Genomic DNA, 20,088 nt, shown 5'->3' on the forward strand with positions numbered 1-20,088 from the left:
TAAAATAATAATATGTTTTAAATAATATGTTATAATATTTTTGACAGTTATCAGCTGATTTCTGTCAAAAAATATTAATCAAGAATAAGGTATTATAACATATTATTTACAACATATTACTATTTTAATTTTTTACCATATTATTATTCTGAAATTTAATTAGCAAATTGACACTTTAATCAGCTGATTTTTGTCAAAAAGTATTAATCAAGTTTAAACAAACTTTATATATAAATATCATTCTTTTTTATATAAAATCGAGGAGTGGCACACGCGTAGCGCGCGCTTGTGTTGTTCTAGTTTCTTTGTAAAAAGGCATGTTAAGTTAATTCTCGCAAGTATTGTTGCCTCTTTTTTCCGATGTTGATTAGCTGCCTCGATTTGCGTTGTGCGTTATACTCATAGCATCGCGAGAGACTGTCATCGCGAAGATTAACAGTTTGACAGTTTGTCCAAAATAAAATAAAATAAAATAATAATATATGTTTTAAATAATATGTTTTCGGCTCGATTGCACCAACGTTATTTTGGCTTTAAACGGGACTTAAATGTATCTATCTTTATCTTTCTTTCTAAATAAATAAAGACAAACACATATTTAAGTCTCGCTTAAACCAAAATACCGTTGATGCAATTGGGTCTTAATACTTTAAAGATTAATATTTTTGACAGTTATCAGCTGATGTCTGTCAAAAAATATTAATCGCAGACAAAGTATGTATTATAAGTATATATTATAACATATATTATTTACAACATATATTATTATATAATTAAAATAATAATATTTTGTAAGTAATATAATATATTATAATACTTTATCCGCGATTAATATTTTTTGACAGAAATCAGCTGATAACTGTCAAAAATATTAATCAAGTTTAAAGTATTATAATATATTATTTAAAACATAATATTATTTTATTTAATTTTATTTTGGACAAATTTTCAAACTGTTAACCTTTGCGATGACAGTTCGATGTTACGAATATAACGCACAACGCGAATCTTGACAGCCAATGAGCATCGCGGAAAAGCGATAACAATAAATTTCGATATATGCAAGTATCGACTTTACATATCTTTTTTAGAAAAGTAAAGTAAATGCCGTAATGGCAACGTGCTAATAATCACTCAACTAACAAGTATATTTCACATTGCTATGTATGATTAATGTTCATTTATGTTTCTAGCATCAATATCATGCTAAGATCGATGATATGATTGAAAAGACGTCAGCGGGAATGAATCAAGGAATGATTAACAAGTTAATAACAGTATTGGAAGCGACGCTCTCGAAGTTGTCTCGTTACGACGAGGGTTCCTTCATCGGCTCCATTCTCAGTCTTACGGTGTGTATTTCGTTCTGTTTAATAATATATATTATCTATCATTCTTAATCTTATTATATCTTATGCCGTTCAATGATAAATTATTTATCGGAAAGCCGAGATGTGATTTAACGGACAATATAAATTTGAAGAATTATCGGAACTTTTTAATATTTAATATTTTATAATTCATTTTTAGAAGGTATCAGGAAGCGGGAAGGAAATGGGACAAGCCTACGTGAACTTCACGAGAAATTGTATGGATCAGATTCGCAGCAAAGTCCTCGACGAGTTATGGATCTTGACTTTTTTCGAAGTAAGAGTCGATTTAAACAACACGATAAAAAGAGCTTTAATTCTACGTGTAATTTGTTTAAAGAAAAATTGATACGTTACTAATACGTTTGTATTATTGAATGAAATTTTGCTAAATTACTTTAATTTGTAGCAATGGTATACGGCACAGATACAAATGTTATGTAATTGGTTGTCCGAGAGGCTCGATCATAGCCTGCATCTGTATCAGTGTACCTGCCTAGCTCACATCGTGAAAAAGATCTATTCAGACTTTGAGCTACAGGGTGTCATGGAGGAGAAACTCAATACGAAGACATATCAGACTATAGACAAAAGGATGAAGACAGAAGAAGCAACTTGTGCCTTAACCATGAGCGCTCAGAATGAAGAGTAAGCTTTTTTAAATTTAACAGCAAGATTAAAAAATATATTTAGTAGAACTTGGAAGATGATATAAAAAATATATAATATATAGGTATATATATATTTCGCGCACGAAATAAGATTTTTTCCTGTAGAACATGTAGCTGTAAATCTGTATCTTTTCATAAAAAAAGAATAATATTCACAATTTATTCAATTAAATTATCCGAATTTTGCCATTTAAAAAATTACTAATTAATTTTTCTCTTTTTGCAGAGGATTTTCGGAGAATGGCAATGACGATGAGGTGGAGAGACCTAAGACAAAAGTGACGATCGTTGAGACGATAACGGAAGACGCGAATTATGTGGCCAATCTGAGTAACGTCACCTCGAACGTTGTTGGCAAAGTCGGTAGCATGTTCGGCAAGGGCATCGGCGGTCTTTCTACAAAATTTGGCTCAGCCAGCAATTGGTTCTAGTTATTGTTTCTAGCACTCTGCCAGTAAAAAAAATCTTACATTCGACTAGTACGTTCCTTCGTCTAAATAAGGGGATGCGAACGGGGCAAGATTTCTAAAGGCATAGCCAGTACCCTATAGACAGTACGATGATCTAGAGTTTTGTCCATATAAACGAATGATAACGATTAAAACGATGCAATCGATCGGATCAGTTGGTTTTTATCGTCTCACGAGATCGGTTCAATTTTATTGCGGATTTTCTTCGAGATTTTCAATAGTTCGCTCGAAAATAATACTAAAAGAATTACTTATTGATTGATCGTGATTAAAAAACTAATTGCTGATATATTTCTGTTTTTTTACTTAGGCATAGTTTTTTCGAATTTCCAGTAATAATACATATTAGACGTCGTAATGCGCGTGCTAAGAATTACGCGAGCTCGTTGTAAATTCGTTTTAATTGATCGATTATGTTTGATCTCAGGTAATAGCGAAAACATAGTCGAAATATATTTGGAAAGGCTGATTGTATGCGAGGAACACGCATGATATAGACGAGAGAGTAAACGCGTAGATATATCTAATCATATTACAAACAAAGGTATATGTATATAAACGTACACATGCACACATATGCAACGTGTAATTATGAGATATTCGTACATTTTGTCGTGGTCTGCATGTGTCAGACTAACGTCGTTAATATATACATATATATATATATATTAGCTGAATTGTCAGAACACAGAATATACGAGATTTTTCCTACTTAGTCTGTGTACCGCGAGTTGGTTTTGCGGATTTAGTTGTCGAAGGATAAAAGCAAGGGCACACACACGTATTTTGCGTTAAAAAAACTGGGAAAGATTCTCGGGTCGATTGCAACGTTACTTGGATATAGAATACGGAGGGAAACGCGACAGGAATATGAAAAATCTCGAGAAAAAGTCACGGAAAAGTAAGAAACGGGAAGGAAAGGGATACGCGACTTGTCGAAACCGCTTATCGAATTAATTTCGCGATCAACTATACTTTTTCAACTGTTAGATACGATCGCTGTTATCTGTTGGACGACCATTCGCCTCTGCTATTCGAGCAGAAGATCTCTTGTTTCGTCACAAAAACTTTTCGCAAAACGAAAAACGAGGAAGAAACGATTCCTTTGCGATTAGAAATAAGAGACAAAGTGAAATGAAGAAGAGAAATATTTTATCTCTTTCGCGAATTTAGAGTCGATTTTTCTAGTTCAAGAATTTTCAGCATTAAAAATTTTATCGCAATTGAGCCTCGTTAAAAATCTTTCAGAAATTTAAAAAATTAATCCTTTAAAATTTAATTGTTAAAATATCTTGCAAATTTTCTGAGAGTCGCTGAGAACCGATTCTATATTCATCTGTGTCTTAATATTTTTCGAGGCTCTGGATACTCTGTATAAGAATTGATACTAATTGTTATTCACATACATATATCGAAACGATAAATTTGATCTATACAGTTAATTTATAATTCGTGGAGAACTCAATTAACAAGTTTCCCGAATAGCTATAAATATTAGACTCAGCGTAGAGCTTAAAAGATTAATCGGGTCAAAACTTGTGATGCATTGTTGACGTAACCTTTTGTAGTTTTTTTCCGATGGTACTATATTAAACACACACGCAAAGAAGTTTGAGCATATTATTAATTAGTCGCGATCGAATGGTCGCCGACAACCATCAGAAGCAGTGAACGTAGTAGCACGTTGTATTTCTTATTTGCGTCACATTATACGAATTCATGCTCGATATCGATAATGTGATAGCATCCGCGAATTACTACATATACAAAGAAATTAATTGACTATTTATTTGCAAATGAGGAAGGGGAAAGGGGAGCAACTATGCACAGTGAGGAAACTTTATTGGCGAGAATCAAATCGAAAGAGATAATCAACGAATTCGTCATTTATTAAAGAGCGTTAAAACTTTTATTTTAACATTACAAGGACAATAAAGGAGAAGAATTCTTTAATTAAAAACCATATAAAGGCTATTAATGTCTCGCCAAGATAAAGTTCTTCAATGTGTAGAAAATTGTGTGCTTGTTTGAGAATATTTCATTCTTAAGAGTAACTCTCGCGAAATATGTTGTGAAATTTTCTAGTGGTCTCAAAATTTTGAGAATAATTCTCAATCGGGTTTGCTATAGATTTTCGATGTCGGGAGTCGCTCTTGAGATATTGAGTAATTTTCAGGATCGAAATACATAAACGAATTGCGCGTGGGTTGGGCACTGAATCGCTTTCGATTTTGCTCTAATTACGTGCGATGGGAAGGAAATATATATATCTTTTTTTTTATTTAAAAAATTTTTTTTTGCCATTGTCGTCGTTATGATACTAACTAACGTCCTATAAAAGACAAGTGTTATGTAGGTTTACAATGCAAGAGAGCCTTGTCCCTGGATTACGAGGCGCATGTATATTTTCAAAACTTCACGATATAACGTTCGTATATTAATGGATATTTATTCAGCTTGATATAAACTCTTGAAAGTGCATCAAACGCGAAAGTATAACAGCGAGGCAGGATGAAAAATGTACGTCCCTTAAGAATTTTATTTATTTTACGTTGCGGTATTTCGTCTATTTTTATTTGTGTGTTTTTTTTAAATGCGCGAGAGACAAATCCTAATCGCCTTTATAACCATCGAGCTCTTTGAGCTCTCTCTGTCTACCTCAAATACGAAGAATCATTCCATTGTATATGTAAAATAATTCCAGGATAAGAGATAATCGAGAAAAAACTAACATAATCAAGTTGATACAAATACGAAATTTGTTTTGAATTTAAGCTCATAATTGAGATAAAATTTATAGATATTTTTGACAAATCAAATTTTTTAGAGATCTACATATATATGGTTTATTATAAATAAATATAATTACGCCATTTCATCAGGGAATCATAATGCCAAGACAGTTTTTGTTCAATATTAATAATTTTCTTACTCACTGCCTCTCTGATTAGCGGCGGACACATTTTTCATCCTACTTCGATGAGTAAGGCAGTATAAAATTAACCGTAAAAGAGGAGGATATGAAAATAAACATACAAACACACACACACACAGAAATGTAGAGCAGTCGCGCGAACGCGAAGCGAGGGGGATTTACCATTCGTTTGTACATACTTTAATGATGACGAAATGGGAAAGAGTAAATTTTTTATATGAGACAAAAAAAAAGCGAAGCTGAGAATGGAGCGTGTAAATCTCATGGATTAAACAATTCTTTACTTTAATTGTTCTATTATGCGCTCAAGTTGCAATAAGTAAGAGAGATTGCATAAAGAGATGACTCGGCAGTTTCTGTACCGACGTACATATGTGTAAAAGCAAATTTCTAAAGACGATGTTATAATTTTCATTGTCGATTTCCGAACTTGACAGAATATTTTTTGATGCATTGCACGTTTATAAAATAGGGCGACCAAAGGCGAGTTTCTTTTTTTTCTCTCAATCTTTCTTCTATTTCTCTCTCTCTCTCTCTCTCTCTCTTTCTAATTATCTCTCTCTTTCTTTCTGTCTCTCTCTTTCTCGCCAGAAATTGACAAGTGCATATTAATTTGCTAAAGGATGAGATAAGTATTACACACTCTATACATAGATTCTTTTGATTTCGTTATATTGTATTTCTGACGCCCAAAGAAAGGAAAGTTATATTACTTTTGTCACGTCGCGGCTTGCAGTGACATACATTGGATTAAGACTATGTTGTTAAGCTCGATTTAATTGAAATTTTTCTTTTCTTAAATCGAGGCAAATATCACGTGGAATGCATAATGACGCCTGACAGAAATACCTTTATTTCATGCTTCAGAATTTTTCCTCGTTTTTATACTTATACTTTTTTTTATCTTATTTTTCTTATAATTGTTTATATAAGCTTTCGAAAGTCACTGAAAGCTTCTTTACAGCTACAAATATTTAAAAAATCTAAATTAAGAACAGTGTTTTTCAGCATTATTAATTCTTTAATTATTAAAAATTAAAAAGTTTGATAAATTATATTTTAATAAATTAAACTAAATTTGATCTTTTGACAGAAATTTTAATTAAGTTCCATGTTTCAAGATATTTAATACTGAAGATTTTATATTAGAGAAGAAGCAAACAGAATATATAATAAAAGAGAACACGAAAAATTCAGAAGCCTGATGAGCGCACTATTGCAATTGCTTGAATGTTTCGTCACTGATATCGCAATGACCAGTGAAGTGCAATGATACAATTGTATGATTTAATCGCCACGATGATGTATATCAATACCGACTAAGTAAACGCGGCCTTATACACACACCGTACATGATAATTTCCGTCGCGATCGTGACGAGATTCTACGAGAGCGGAAAGTCAGGCGCGAGCGAGATTCGTTTAAGCCCAAAGAAAGCGAAAGTGGGAAAAAAAAAAAAAAAAAAAAAACAGAAAAGAAAAAACACGGGGAATTTGAAACTTTATCAAAAGTAAAAAAAAAACATCCAAATTATTATATTATACTTATCAATGCTAATGACGTTAGAATTATTATGATTATCGTGGTTATTCTTATACTATTGGTAATTCTCCTATACTCTACTAATTAGATTAGGACTGTTACGAAATGATCTCTCTCTTTCTCTCTCTCTTTTATCTCACTCTTTCTGTCTATCTGTCTACCTATCTATTTATCGATTTATCGATCTATTTCCGTCTCTATTTCACTATTCCGACAATAGTAATTCTTCACCGATCGAACTTCGATACGAACACTTCTGTCGCCAGCTCTCTTTACCTTGTCTGTCTGCCTTTTCGTTTTTTATCCTACCTGTTTACTCTTCTTACCAATTTCTCTTTTCTCCTTTTATTATTTCTCTCTCTCTCTCTCTCTCTCTCTCTCTCTCTCTCTCTCTCTCTCTCTCTCTCTCTCTCTCTCTCTATCTATCTTTCGTTTTCCATTTACCTTTCTCCGTTTTGCGTTTAAACTGTGACTTTACTTGAATTGAAGAGATGGTCTTTTTACTCTAGCCAGTGTTCTAGTCTCAATTTAACTTCTATTCAACTGTTGTTCTCTCGTTAATAAAAAGTCCGACGAAAAAAACAGAACAAGATACAAAAAAATAACACATATCCCGATATTTTTTATTTCCTTCTCAATAATTGGCTCCAATAATCGGCACTCTATCAGTATCATCCAATCATGCGTTTTTTCACGAGGAAAACAAAGAGAACAGAAATCACTCGCTCTCACGCTAACACGATAAAGTCCGGAAGGGAGAGTATACGCGATATGAATACGCGCATTTTCTGTAAATATTACCATGCACACGCAACACGCATCCTCATCGTAACATCGTCATTGTAAAAGAAAAACGGTCGAGAAGGGAAAAATCTTGTGTAAAGAAAAGATGGAATAAGAATAGATTTAATTTTTGTTAGAATCTTTAGAATGAAGGAAAAAGTAAATGGAAGAAAATAAAAAATTTTTAATCTTTCCACTCTTTTTTCTTCATTTCGAGTTATTCGAATAAAAATCGAATTCTCTTTTATTCCATCCTTCCTCGTAGAGAGCGGAAAGAAGAAAAAAATAGGTCGAGGCGATCAAATTTCATTGTAAATAAGCGACGCGCCGACGTAACTTTAAATTTTCGTGTCATTATTCGCCGGAGCCTGCAAAAAAAAAAAAAAGAAAAAAAGGAAAAAAAAGAAAAAGAAAATCGCTTGCTTAATTGGGGTAATGAATGAATGATAATCACCGCCTGTCTCACTCTCTATCTTTCATTCTTTCTCCCTTTCTCTCATCCATCCTCACTCATCGAAGCATTAATCGCATCTCTTTACTCGACTGCAAAGCGGAAACGACTGTGATCTAGATTAGTGTTACACATCGCATGAAGAAGAAAAACAATCGATCGATCAGTGCTTAAATGCGACATCGACCAGGATCATGACAACATAGATTATGAATGTTTCGTAGCGATTAAGTATTTCTTATGGACTCTCACGCATATACATATATAAATAAATGAAAAATATATCTATAAATATATATATATATACATATATATATATATTGTATATATATATATATATATATATATATATATATATACACATATTACGCCACGCTGAGAGAGGCTATGTGAAAACGTCGGGACGTTCTTTTTTTCCTTTTGTGGAGCATTTGTGTAAGTAATTTGCATGTGGGGCAAGAATGCAAACGCATACATGTGTAATTGCAATTAATAAAGTATACGTTGTAAAATGTAACATGTCATGTAGCGTGCATACCTTCGTATTCGTCGCGATGTCCATCTTGTGCTCGTCCAAGTTCATCTCGCTTTTCTTCTCGAAACATCTCATATTGTGCATACATCATCCAACATTCAGCATCCCGATGTTGCAGAAATGGCCTAAATCATTCAATAAGATTATTATTATTAAATTAAAGTATCAGTGTAAAAAATAAAAATTAATATCTCCTTCAAAAATACTTTTTTTCCCGAAATATTTTAAAAAAGGTAAATTGTTTATAATATTTAGAAAAAATATGAAAATAAAGGCGAATGTGGACAAGTTTAAAATTCGGCGTTTGTAATTTTGATTAAAAATTCCTTTGATATATTTTGCATGTAAATATAATAATATTTTATAATTTGTTTTAAAAAACATTTTGTGATTTAATGTGAGATTTACAGGTTAGATCGAGAAGCGTATATATAGTAGTACAATTAAAAAAATTAATTTTTCGCAAAATTATAATCGAAAATAATAGAGTAAACTTTTTTGTATAAGAATTTGTTTTTGAAAAAATTGACTTTGAAATATGGAAAATTAATAACATATTTACGTTTTTTATATCCAAATGCGACGACTATATATAATACAAATACATAAATATATATATATATATATATATATATATACATATATATATATATTGTACAAAAAGTATAACATTCTTCCATTTAGTAAAACAATCTAAAATAATTTTAAGATATTTGTATATTCTAAAATTCTAAAGCATTCTCGAGAGATAAATTCAATAATATATGTAAAACGTAAATCTATCAATAAGGTTAACTTTCTCGAAAGTCACGATGATAGAATTTTATCCTACATTTTCAATTTATTGTCGTTACTGCAATTCAATGATCTAAAGAAGATTATTTTGAATATAATTACCACACAAATGAAGCTATAGAATTGATGCGTTCTTTCTTGAAGAATTCGGTGTTACGGATCCTTATGACACAAATCATTCAAATCAAAAACGTCACTGCACCTGCACCGTGCACTCTCACTGTTGCCAACCCTGTAACCACAAAAATACCATTACCAAAATTCAGAAAGATTATCCTATATTGATAACCTCTCATTTCGCAATAAATAACAATACAAAGAATGAAAGATAATTGACAAATACGAATAATTTTTGTTACAGCACAAAATAATGAAACAATAACAGAATGAAATTATTTTCTTTTCTCTATTTATATAACTATACAGCAAAATAATATATATATATATATATAAAATTATAATTTAAATCTCGACACTCATCCATTGAGACACATTTCATAATCGCTTTACATTCTAAATATATATTAGCATATATGGTGAAATGAGAATTTAAAAAAGCGCATATCTCTCACCCGAATAAGCTCGTGGTCGGTTAATCGTTAAATATTTTATAAAGCAACTGTTCAGCTGAGCTCATCATCATATAGTTTCGCCAATCGACGCGCCAATCCGCCAATCGTCGTTTCGGACGGGCCACGCGCCATGCACTGACGCACGACGTTTCATAACAGTGGCAAACTTCACGTCCTTAATTTCGTTAGTGCAGGACGAGGAGTTTTCGAACTCGAGTCGTTCTCCGAAGAAAAGGGATCGTCCCCGAGAAAAATCCTTTCGAAGAATCATATTCGTACTCGTCAACGGCCTATAACATGCTCACGGTAAGAGCTTTGCAAAGCTCAGTAAAGCTTCGCGAAGAACAATCTGTCGTAATCTGTTCTCTCTTCCACGTTTCTTTGCAGTCTTTTCTCTATCTTGTCCGATTCTTGTCTGACTGTTTTGTTATAAATAAATATTGTATGGAGGTAGAAAATATTGAGCAGCTACTGCAAGTGGAACAGAACAACGTTGCGACTTGTGTGAAAAAAAAGAAAGAAAAAAACAAAAGAAACGCAAAATTTTAATTTGCAAATAAATCATAATTTTTTGTTTTCAGACTGTCGTAAGAACCGTCGTTCGTCGCTCGTTCTCCACCTCGAAATGGGCAGCAGCACAGCAGGTGATTTACTCACTACTGTTAAATTAACCTAAAATTCCGGTTCTCTCGATACATTGTAAAGATACGACAGCTTTCACTGGTATTTTTGCATTGATCGATAGTTACTGTCGCTTCGTTCTTCTCAGTTTGATTATTTTTCTTATTTCTGACTGTTTTTGATGATTTGTTAAAGTTTGTTAAAGTGAAAATTTGAAGGACATGAAAGGTCATTTAGTTGTGATTCAATATTCTTTTATGAAAATTCTTGTGGATATCCTAGATGACTGTGCGAGATGCTTTGAACTCAGCCCTGGATGAGGAGATGGAAAAGGACGAGAGAGTATTTCTTCTTGGCGAAGAAGTCGCTCTATACGATGGTGCTTACAAGGTCTCTCGGGGTCTTTGGAAGAAGTACGGAGACAAGCGTATTATTGACACACCAATTACAGAAGCTGGTTTCGCTGGTATCGCAGTTGGAGCTGCTATGGTGCGTTTACAGCTCATTATAATAATATATTACACTTTTTCTTATTGCTATATCGAATTACATAAGTAATATTTTTCAGGCTGGCCTACGCCCAGTCTGCGAATTCATGACATTTAATTTTTCGATGCAAGCAATCGATCACATTATCAACTCTGCTGCCAAGACATATTATATGTCCGCGGGTAGAGTCAACGTGCCAGTAGTGTTTCGTGGTCCCAATGGTGCTGCTGCAGGTGTTGGGGCGCAGCATTCACAATGTTTCGGTGCTTGGTATAGTCATTGTCCTGGCTTGAAGGTAGTATCGCCTTACAACAGCGAAGACGCTAAAGGTCTGCTGAAGGCAGCTATCCGAGATCCAGATCCGGTGGTAGTACTCGAGAATGAGATACTGTACGGTATACAGTACCCGATGTCTGATGAGGCTTTATCTAAGGATTTTGTCCTGCCCATTGGCAAGGCTAAGGTGGAGCGAGTGGGCAACCACGTGACGTTGGTGGCACATTCCAAGGCTGTTGAGGAATCCCTCGAAGCGGCTAATGAACTTGCCGGGAAAGGAATCGAAACCGAGGTGATAAATCTTCGTTCTCTTAGGCCGTTGGACATAGACACTATCATACAATCTGTGGTGAAGACGAAACACTTGTTGACTGTCGAACAAGGTTGGCCGCAATGTGGTATCGGCGCAGAAATTAGCGCAAGAATCGCTGAAAGTAAGTTTCGTTCGATTATTGTGAAGCATTTTATTTATATTGAGAATATCAATTTTATGAAACAAAAAAGAGACAATTAAAATTAGAGACAGTTAGAGTTAAATAGAGCATGGTAAATAATTGATCATTCATAAATGAATTCGAAGATGGTTGATTTCAGCAATTAATTCTTGTCGATTTATTTTAATTTATTCAGTGTTGATGATGACATTTTCCTTATTCTCTCAACAAATTTATTCTTTCTTTCAGGTGAAGCTTTCTATCATCTCGACGCACCCGTAATTCGCATTACAGGAGTAGACACGCCTATGCCATACACGAAATCGCTGGAGATCGCGGCCTTGCCACAGATCAAAGACATAGTGGACGCTGTTAACAAAGTTTTAGGAGTCACGCAGTAATGGCAACGGTGTGCGAATACTTAGGTAAAATTATTATATTTTTATGATTTTCCTAACACATTGTGCTTTTCCTTCCACTATATTTCTATCTGGTATATCCTATTTTTCGTTCAATTATTGATCAATAGAATAATAGAATAAATACACAGAAGTGTAAATTAAGAGAAGAGGTAAATAAGTACAAAAAAGTTCTATAAAGATAATACTCTATCACCGCCAGATAGAATTTGAAAAACATTTCCTTATAAGTTTTATTCATGGAACTCTTACAAGAAAGTAAGTTTCGAGGAAAAGGGAGCATTTGTACATTTATTACAATGTATAAATGAAGTTCAAAGAAATGTACATACCTCTTCAAATTAACGCGCAAGATATGTATTCTCAATACATGTCATGAATAGATCGAATATGTGATATTAATTGCGATTGTATATGTAAATACGTACTTCTAGTAGTTAGCAATATTTTATCAAAATATTTTATCGAATTACGTAAAATTATGTATAGATGCATTCAAAAGTCCTATTTTATTCGAGTCACATGTTTTAGTAAATTAAAATTATCTTTTTAATGGATATATACACGCAATATAATCTACTGCCATATATAAATATATATATATATACATATATATATATATATATATATATATATATATATATATATATATATATAATCTATGCAAGCTGCCCTTTTTCACGTAGAGTTTCACATCGCACACTAATGAAAATCTCAATAACTTATAAGAAAATGTTGATAGCGCAATTACTGTAATTATATGCATTATTGCCCACATATAACTGCAAAATTATAGGCAGCATAGGGGGTGCTGCATTTGTTTAATTATTTATTACAGAAAATTAATAAATTATAAAATGTACAATTTAGGGGGATTTGATCTTTATATAGTTTATATTTATACCTTTTAAATATATACATAATTTTTTGATATTCATGTATGATACATACGTAATAAGCAACATGTCACTACTGTCATATAACGTTCAAACGCATCTCTCAGTTCTCCTTCTCTAGATAGAAATTGAATCATCTTTAAAATTTGTAATATTAAGCTTATATTGATGCATCACTATATTAACTTTTCTAATTCTTACCTAAGTACATCCATATCAAGAGCACACTGTGTGTAAACAGCCAAAAAATTTCGTAGATCGGAATGCGTCCAATTGACTTGTCGCCAAGGTTCAATACATCTCTCTACTAGTTCCAAAAAGAAAAATCTTAACTCTCGTGATCTATGTAAGTTGCTTCCAATTCCGAGTATCGCTCTCGAATAAGAACGAAAGTTCATGTCCACTTCTTGGTAAGATCGATCAAGAAGCATCGGTTTGAGCTTGAGGCATACCAGACTGAAATGTCAAAGTTTTGCTATGAATGAAATCATTATCTCGATTTTTATAAAAATCACTCAATTTTCATAGAATTCAACATACTGTTTATGATGTTTATCGTTTTCTAAAAGAACTCTACATTCCGATAATTCCTGTAAAAATTCTCTATCCAAATCAGTGTCGAAGTATTCAGATCCAACACAACGATATGTCCACGATGTCATCATACTGTTAGCACAATGATATAAATCGGGAAATGTCAAAAATTGCAATTTCCTTTTATTCATTTCAAACCGCAGACATGCTATAAATACTACTGCAGCATATCGTCTGTATAACAATAAGAAAACAGCTAATTATATATTATTTACATATTATAATTCAATTATTTTATTATGACAAATACTAGATATTATAAAGAATATTGCATACTTAGCGAGGTCCTCCGAAAGTAAGAAATGCTGTTTGATATTGGTTGTAAGAGAACCTGGTAAATCTTCGACAATTTTAAACACTCTTTTCACATTATCATATTGTCGTCGACAACTCTTCAATGTAATCCCCGTCTTCTCTGCCACTTCGTCCATATCTTTTCTACTTTTGGATGTTATTTTCTTTCCCAATAATTCTCGCATAACAACATCATCAAATTCGTAGTACCTGAAATGAATAATAATTTATGTCAGTATCTCGCAAGAGGAATTAATAACAATTCCAATTTTATGATCAATAGTTTACATCATTCTTTGAGTCTTACATCTCTATAAGCATTTGACTAGTTTGAGGTTCTATCTGAAAGGCCAGCTGTTCGCTGGCAAGCTTGGTAGGAGTATGAAGTAATTTCTCAAGTAGAGCATAGGTGCGATAGTGATCGAGTATGTCGGATGCGACCAGCTCGAGCGGTGCGTTAGTTTGTTGACATATTCCTCGCTGATGCAAAACATTAACTGCTTCGCTGGCTAAAAAAAGACATCCATTGTAATAATATTAATGTTAATAGATCACATTTATGTGCAAAAAAGTAAATATAAGATTAGATTTTATTTCTACTCACAAGAATGACCGTCGACCCAAAGTTGATAGATTTCAGGATCGACCAGAGTGTAATTGCTGATAAATACATCAACGTCTGACAACATGACGAGGTTAAAGATAAATTGTCATTTTACATGAGTCGATCACAGACGCGAAATCGCGAAAGTCATGCTAACATCGATCTGAGACACGTTTTGTTCAAGAAAACTCGTTTATATAATATTATAATCGCGTATAAAACTTACGGAATCTCGACGAAAAAGCTATCGATCACATTTGCTATATTTAGGTTAAATACAATTTCATGTCGCCCGCCATGTTGGCAATGACGTTCGACTTACGTAGTATCGTCGACGCTCGTTCGACTCACGTAGTATCGACGCTCGTTTGACTCTGGTAGTGCCGCGTTTGAACTAGAAACGGTGAAACAGTGAACTAGGAAAATGGTGCGCGTAGATGAAGGGAAATCGTATCCGAATTAAATCCGTGCGAATCCGTGGCAATCGGCGTCGAAATCCGGCGATGAGACGAAAATAATGAAGATCTTTTATATCGAAAGGTAATTAAATGAATATAAATGTGCGGGATCGCATTTTAATGTATAAACTGAGCAATTAAAATATGGATATTTTTCGACGGCGAACTCGTCGACCGCGCGCGATACACTTATTTCATTTATATGTATATAAAGCTACAACTGCCTTATATATTGTCAATGTTTGATATATTATTAGATTATATCGCATTGCATAGTATCGTATTATATGTATTATTGGTGAATTTATTTATTTATCGTAGTATGCGTAAGGAAGAGGCGGTTGTATATTGCCGCGTACATTGTGCATAATATAGGTTAAATTTATAATAAAATAACACAAAGAATGCAAAGAACTTATATATTTTTTGTCTTTCGACGCATATTTCTGAGAATATCATTCTCATGACGAATATATAATATATAATAATATAGTGTTTTTTTGTGGTGTATAGATCGTCGCGCTTGAGATGCGAATTGGCGGGATGAAAAATTGGCTTCCGAGTATGTGTTGTTAGCGGACGATTCCCTTTACGAAAATTGGTGAGTGCAGTAAAAGAATATTTTTAAATTTATTATAATACTTGTTAGAAAATTGTGAGAAAAAGAGAGAAAGAGAAAATTCTCCGCTATCGAGATATTCCATTTTAAAATCGAATAAGATAATTAAATTTTAATATAATTCTGCTGAGATAATTAAGATAATTAGTAATTATAATCAGTCATCAATAAAATAATTAAAATAGTTTCGTTAGTTTCGTCGTTGATTAAAATTTACATCAATTTTCAACTTTTGAATTAATTTCGAAGCAATAATTTGCGAAATACATATTTAAGCGAGGAATCATTTAAACTCAACAATCATTTTTATTGCGTTACGGTACTACAATATTTTCTTTCTCATTTGTTGTTAATTTTATAATATTAAGCGTGAGAATATTATATTTTATATTTTAATTGAATGTTTTTGATTGGATATTTTCATAATTTTGAATATTTTGATAAATGAGCTTTTAATTATATTTCTTAAAATAAAAATGAAATTAGGAATTAATCTAGAAATTAATTATTATTATATTTGTGTGCACAATGTTTTAAAATTTAATTCGCCAAAAGCTTTTAATTTCTGATTTTTAATTCGCTATTTTAAAAAGTTTTTTATCACTTATGTAAAATTTCTACTTTTTAGCAAATTTAATATATTTCAAAAGATAACTATATAACAGTACCTTTTTTTAATTATTTAAATTCTTTACACAGAGAGAATTTTCTTTTAGAATTTACCCTGAAAATCATGGCAATCGTGGGACAATATGGTATGGAAAAAATTTTATGAAAATTTATCTGATTAATTATTTATCACAATAAAAAATAATATCTATCACAATAAAATATAAAATATATTTGATTAATTTTATACTTTTAGTAAATTTTACTATACTTTTAATAAAATTAATCAAACATATTTTATATTTTATTGTGATAGCTATTATTATTTTTTATGATAAATATTTTTGTGATAAATATTAATTAGAGAAATTCTCATAAAATTCTTTCCATATTGATCCACGATTACCATTATTTTCAGGGTAAATTCTAAGAGAAAATTCTCTCTGTGTACAAGAAACTCTAAATTCTTAATAAAATAAAAAAAATTCACATCAATTCCGCAAACGTAAAAAATTACTGTGCTTTTTTTTTTTAAATTTAGAATATTGTACTTTTTGCAACGTAGTTTTGTATTTAACTTGCACTCCTTACGAGCGTCTTCTTGCAACATTATCAGCTGCAAATTGAAGTCGCTATCCGCTAAGATACAGCTGTCGAGTAAAAAGGTCATACGATGTTACGTGGCGATACGGCCCTTTCGCATGTCAGTGCTTTATCGGCGGTGCATTATTTTCATTTTTCCGCCGCAATCAGTAAATGCTTAATTAAAGTAATCGCCGGACTTTGGAGCGAAATAATACGGACGGTGGCGTAGCGCGCTCGCATGCAGGCGCACACATGCACACGAAAACGTTCACCGGCCACAATTCCGCACGATTGATTGACAGGCGAAGTGCAGTAGCAGCGACAGCGATCGAAATTACCATTGCACTCGCACTCGCGCGCTCGCGCGGACGCAATTAATTCGCGGCGAGGCAACGTCACGTAACGTTAAACTCGTTATCGTGCGGGAAACGCGCGTTAACCGGCTACGACTGCCAACGCGAGCGAATAAATATTGTAGTACCGTAACAAAACCTGGCTGGACGCCGGATTCGTCTTGAGCGAATATATCGATCGGGCCATATAGAACAGAATGATGAATACGATTCTCGTCGACTATGTATAATGAGATAAAAAGTATCATGCGAATATATAAAACTCTTTCTTTCTCTTTTTCTTCTTCTTCTTTGGGCTAAAATAAACAACGTCGTTGTATGAAATATGAAATATAGAAAAAATCTCGTAATTTAAAATATTATTAACTTCTCTTTGAAACACCGATGTCCTATTAATTTTGAAGTCTTTTTGCAATTCTGTAATAATGTTGTTATATTATAAACTCATACATATATTTTCTAAAGCAAAGAACAATATTAAAAAATTTTAATAAAAAAATTTATATTTAGAGAATGAATTTTATTTTTATATATAATTTTATTATTATTCAATTTAAAGTCACACAATAGAATTATATTAATTGCTTTAATTTATAATGAATAATAATTGCAAACAGAAATATAATATGGAATTTCACGAATTATTTCACTAGTTAAAGAGTTTTGTTTACGCGCGCGTGATGTGTGTTATTCACATTAATTTACATTAGAGTTAAAAAATTGTATAAAGAAATTGTATAATTTATATTTTTATGTGTGTGAAAGCAGACTAAAATATAATAATTCGTTCGATATTTGTTAAGATATATATATATATATATATATTGTATCAATCTTTGTCTATAATCTTATTGCACATTTAACAAGAAAGGTATACTAAATATTTTTTATAAAAAATGCGTGCACATATTAACAAAAATTTAAAACAAGCCATGCGCATTCCGTGCTAAACCTGTGTGAAAAATATCTTTCTTCTGTATCGTGTGACATGTCGTCTCATAATATTACAGACGTCATTTCCATTTACTTAATAATTCCGAACATTAGTTGATCATTGCCTCTACTCATTAATTACAAATGTATTACAAACTAATAAGACATTGCATTTAACCTTACAATTAGTTTTAATGCCAGTATATATCTATTTTGACTAATACATATTTCTTTTAATTTTTCTAAAAATAAGATTGTACTTTGTATGCTTTATACTTCCAATATATATACATATATTTAAGTATAAAGCATAATACGAAATGCAATCTTATTTTTAGAAAAAATTAAAAGAAATATTTTAGAATACAAAGTTAATATGTATTAGTCAAAATACTTCCAAAAAAATATACATATGTATATACATATACATATATATTTTTTTTTTGAAGTATAAAGAAAAAAATGTATTATTTATGGCAATAATATTATGATTTCCGTTTGGAATCACTAGAACAACACAAGCGTGCGCTACGCGCACGCCATTCTTCGATTTTATGTTAAAAAGAATGATATTAAAAAAAAAATAATATAAAGTTTGTTTAAATTCGATTAATATTTTTTCACAGAAGTCAGCTGATTAAAGCGTTAATTTGTTAATTAAATTTTAAAATAATAATTGGTAAAAAATTTAAATATATGTTGTAAATATGGTATAATACTTTATTCTTTATTAATATTTTTTGACAGAAATCAGCTGATAACTGTCAAAAATATTACAACATATTATTTAAAACATATTATTATTTTAAAAAGTAATTAGCAAATTAACGCTTTAATCGGCTGATCTCTGTCAAAAAATATTAATAAAGCGAAAATTTGCTAATTAAATTTTGAAATAATAATATGTTATAAAAATTAAAATAGTAATATGTTGTAAATAATATGTTATAATACCTTAATTTCGATTAATATTTTTTGACAGAAATCAGCTGATAACTGTCAAAAATCGAGTTTAAAGTATTATGACATTATTTAAAACATATTATTTGAATTTTTATAACGTATTATTTTAAAAATTAATTAGCAAATTATCGCTTTAATCAGCTGATTTCTGTCAAAAAATATTAATAAAGTAAAAATTTGCTAATTAAATATTCTAGCTTACATATTTATATTTATATTGTGTATATTTTAATTGCGAAATAATAAGATTATTCTAATATATGTATGTACTTTATTTGTTACAGGTAGCACTGTGATACACAGTGCGATTCACGCGTCGTGTCGGGAGTGCCGTGTAAAGTGTCGCGCGTCGGGAGTGCCGTGTAAAGTTTCGCGTGTCGGGAGTGCCGCGTAAAGTGTCGGACAATCGTAATTATTCGTGTTTTCGCGAATGTCGTGAGTGCTACGAAGGACCAAGAGAGGAGGAGGAGGCCCAGGGAGGCATCGGGCGACAGCGGAACAACTGTGAGGTATGCAAAATAAAACATTTTTTCTAAACTGCATTGTTTATGAGTTATTCGAAACACGCATATGTATATATATAATTTGAATATTTTGTTTTCAGATCAATGTGCTGCAACTGCTGTACTACAACTCCGTTATTGCACATATCGGTGAGTGAGAAATTAATATGTTTTAAATAATATGTTATAATATCTTATTCGCGATTAATATTTTTTGACAAAAATTAACTGATAATTGTTAAAAATATTAATCGAATTTAAAATATTATAACATCCCTTTCTAAAAAAGGCATGTTGAGTCGATTCTCGCAAGT

The 20,088-nt window shown here is 31.8% G+C and overlaps 4 protein-coding genes across 6 annotated transcripts in view; 3 read left to right on the forward strand and 1 right to left on the reverse strand.

Moving 5' to 3' along the window:
- Window positions 1-8,739, forward strand: part of Cadps (calcium-dependent secretion activator 1) — a 32,457-nt gene extending 23,718 nt beyond the window's left edge. For all 3 annotated transcript variants that reach the window (XM_083046734.1, XM_083046735.1, XM_083046736.1), the window contains exons 12-15: window positions 1,194-1,352; window positions 1,531-1,647; window positions 1,780-2,018; window positions 2,268-8,739. In XM_083046734.1, coding sequence (XP_082902860.1) covers window positions 1,194-1,352; window positions 1,531-1,647; window positions 1,780-2,018; window positions 2,268-2,472 — 720 coding nt within the window. In that variant the 3' untranslated portion in view covers window positions 2,473-8,739. The remainder of the gene's footprint in view (window positions 1-1,193; window positions 1,353-1,530; window positions 1,648-1,779; window positions 2,019-2,267) is intronic.
- A 1,478-nt stretch (window positions 8,740-10,217) lies between these two features.
- Window positions 10,218-13,232, forward strand: Pdhb (Pyruvate dehydrogenase E1 beta subunit). Its single transcript, XM_083046738.1, has 5 exons — window positions 10,218-10,430; window positions 10,706-10,768; window positions 11,028-11,234; window positions 11,314-11,944; window positions 12,194-13,232. Exons 1-5 carry the CDS (start codon window positions 10,422-10,424, stop codon window positions 12,343-12,345), a joined length of 1,062 nt encoding a protein of 353 aa, XP_082902864.1. The 5' UTR covers window positions 10,218-10,421; the 3' UTR covers window positions 12,346-13,232.
- Window positions 13,233-13,238: 6 nt separating this feature from the next.
- On the reverse strand, window positions 13,239-15,062 carry Fibp (acidic fibroblast growth factor intracellular-binding protein). Its single transcript, XM_083046737.1, has 6 exons — window positions 14,752-15,062; window positions 14,455-14,656; window positions 14,130-14,357; window positions 13,800-14,027; window positions 13,461-13,715; window positions 13,239-13,376 (listed from the first exon to the last, which is right to left on the reverse strand). Exons 1-6 carry the CDS (start codon window positions 14,834-14,836, stop codon window positions 13,298-13,300), a joined length of 1,077 nt encoding a protein of 358 aa, XP_082902863.1. The 5' UTR covers window positions 14,837-15,062; the 3' UTR covers window positions 13,239-13,297.
- A 4,831-nt stretch (window positions 15,063-19,893) lies between these two features.
- The window catches only part of Mitf (transcription factor Mitf), a 147,305-nt gene continuing 147,110 nt past the window's right edge, over window positions 19,894-20,088 (forward strand). The window contains exon 1 of the mRNA XM_083045803.1: window positions 19,894-19,924. The gene's annotated coding sequence lies outside the window, so the exon portion shown is untranslated. The remainder of the gene's footprint in view (window positions 19,925-20,088) is intronic.

This window comes from Prenolepis imparis, unplaced genomic scaffold (assembly GCF_030444845.1).
Source record: "Prenolepis imparis isolate NDT839.2.m4 unplaced genomic scaffold, iyPreImpa1.0 SCAF_9, whole genome shotgun sequence".
NCBI classification, from domain to species: Eukaryota; Metazoa; Arthropoda; class Insecta; order Hymenoptera; family Formicidae; genus Prenolepis; species Prenolepis imparis.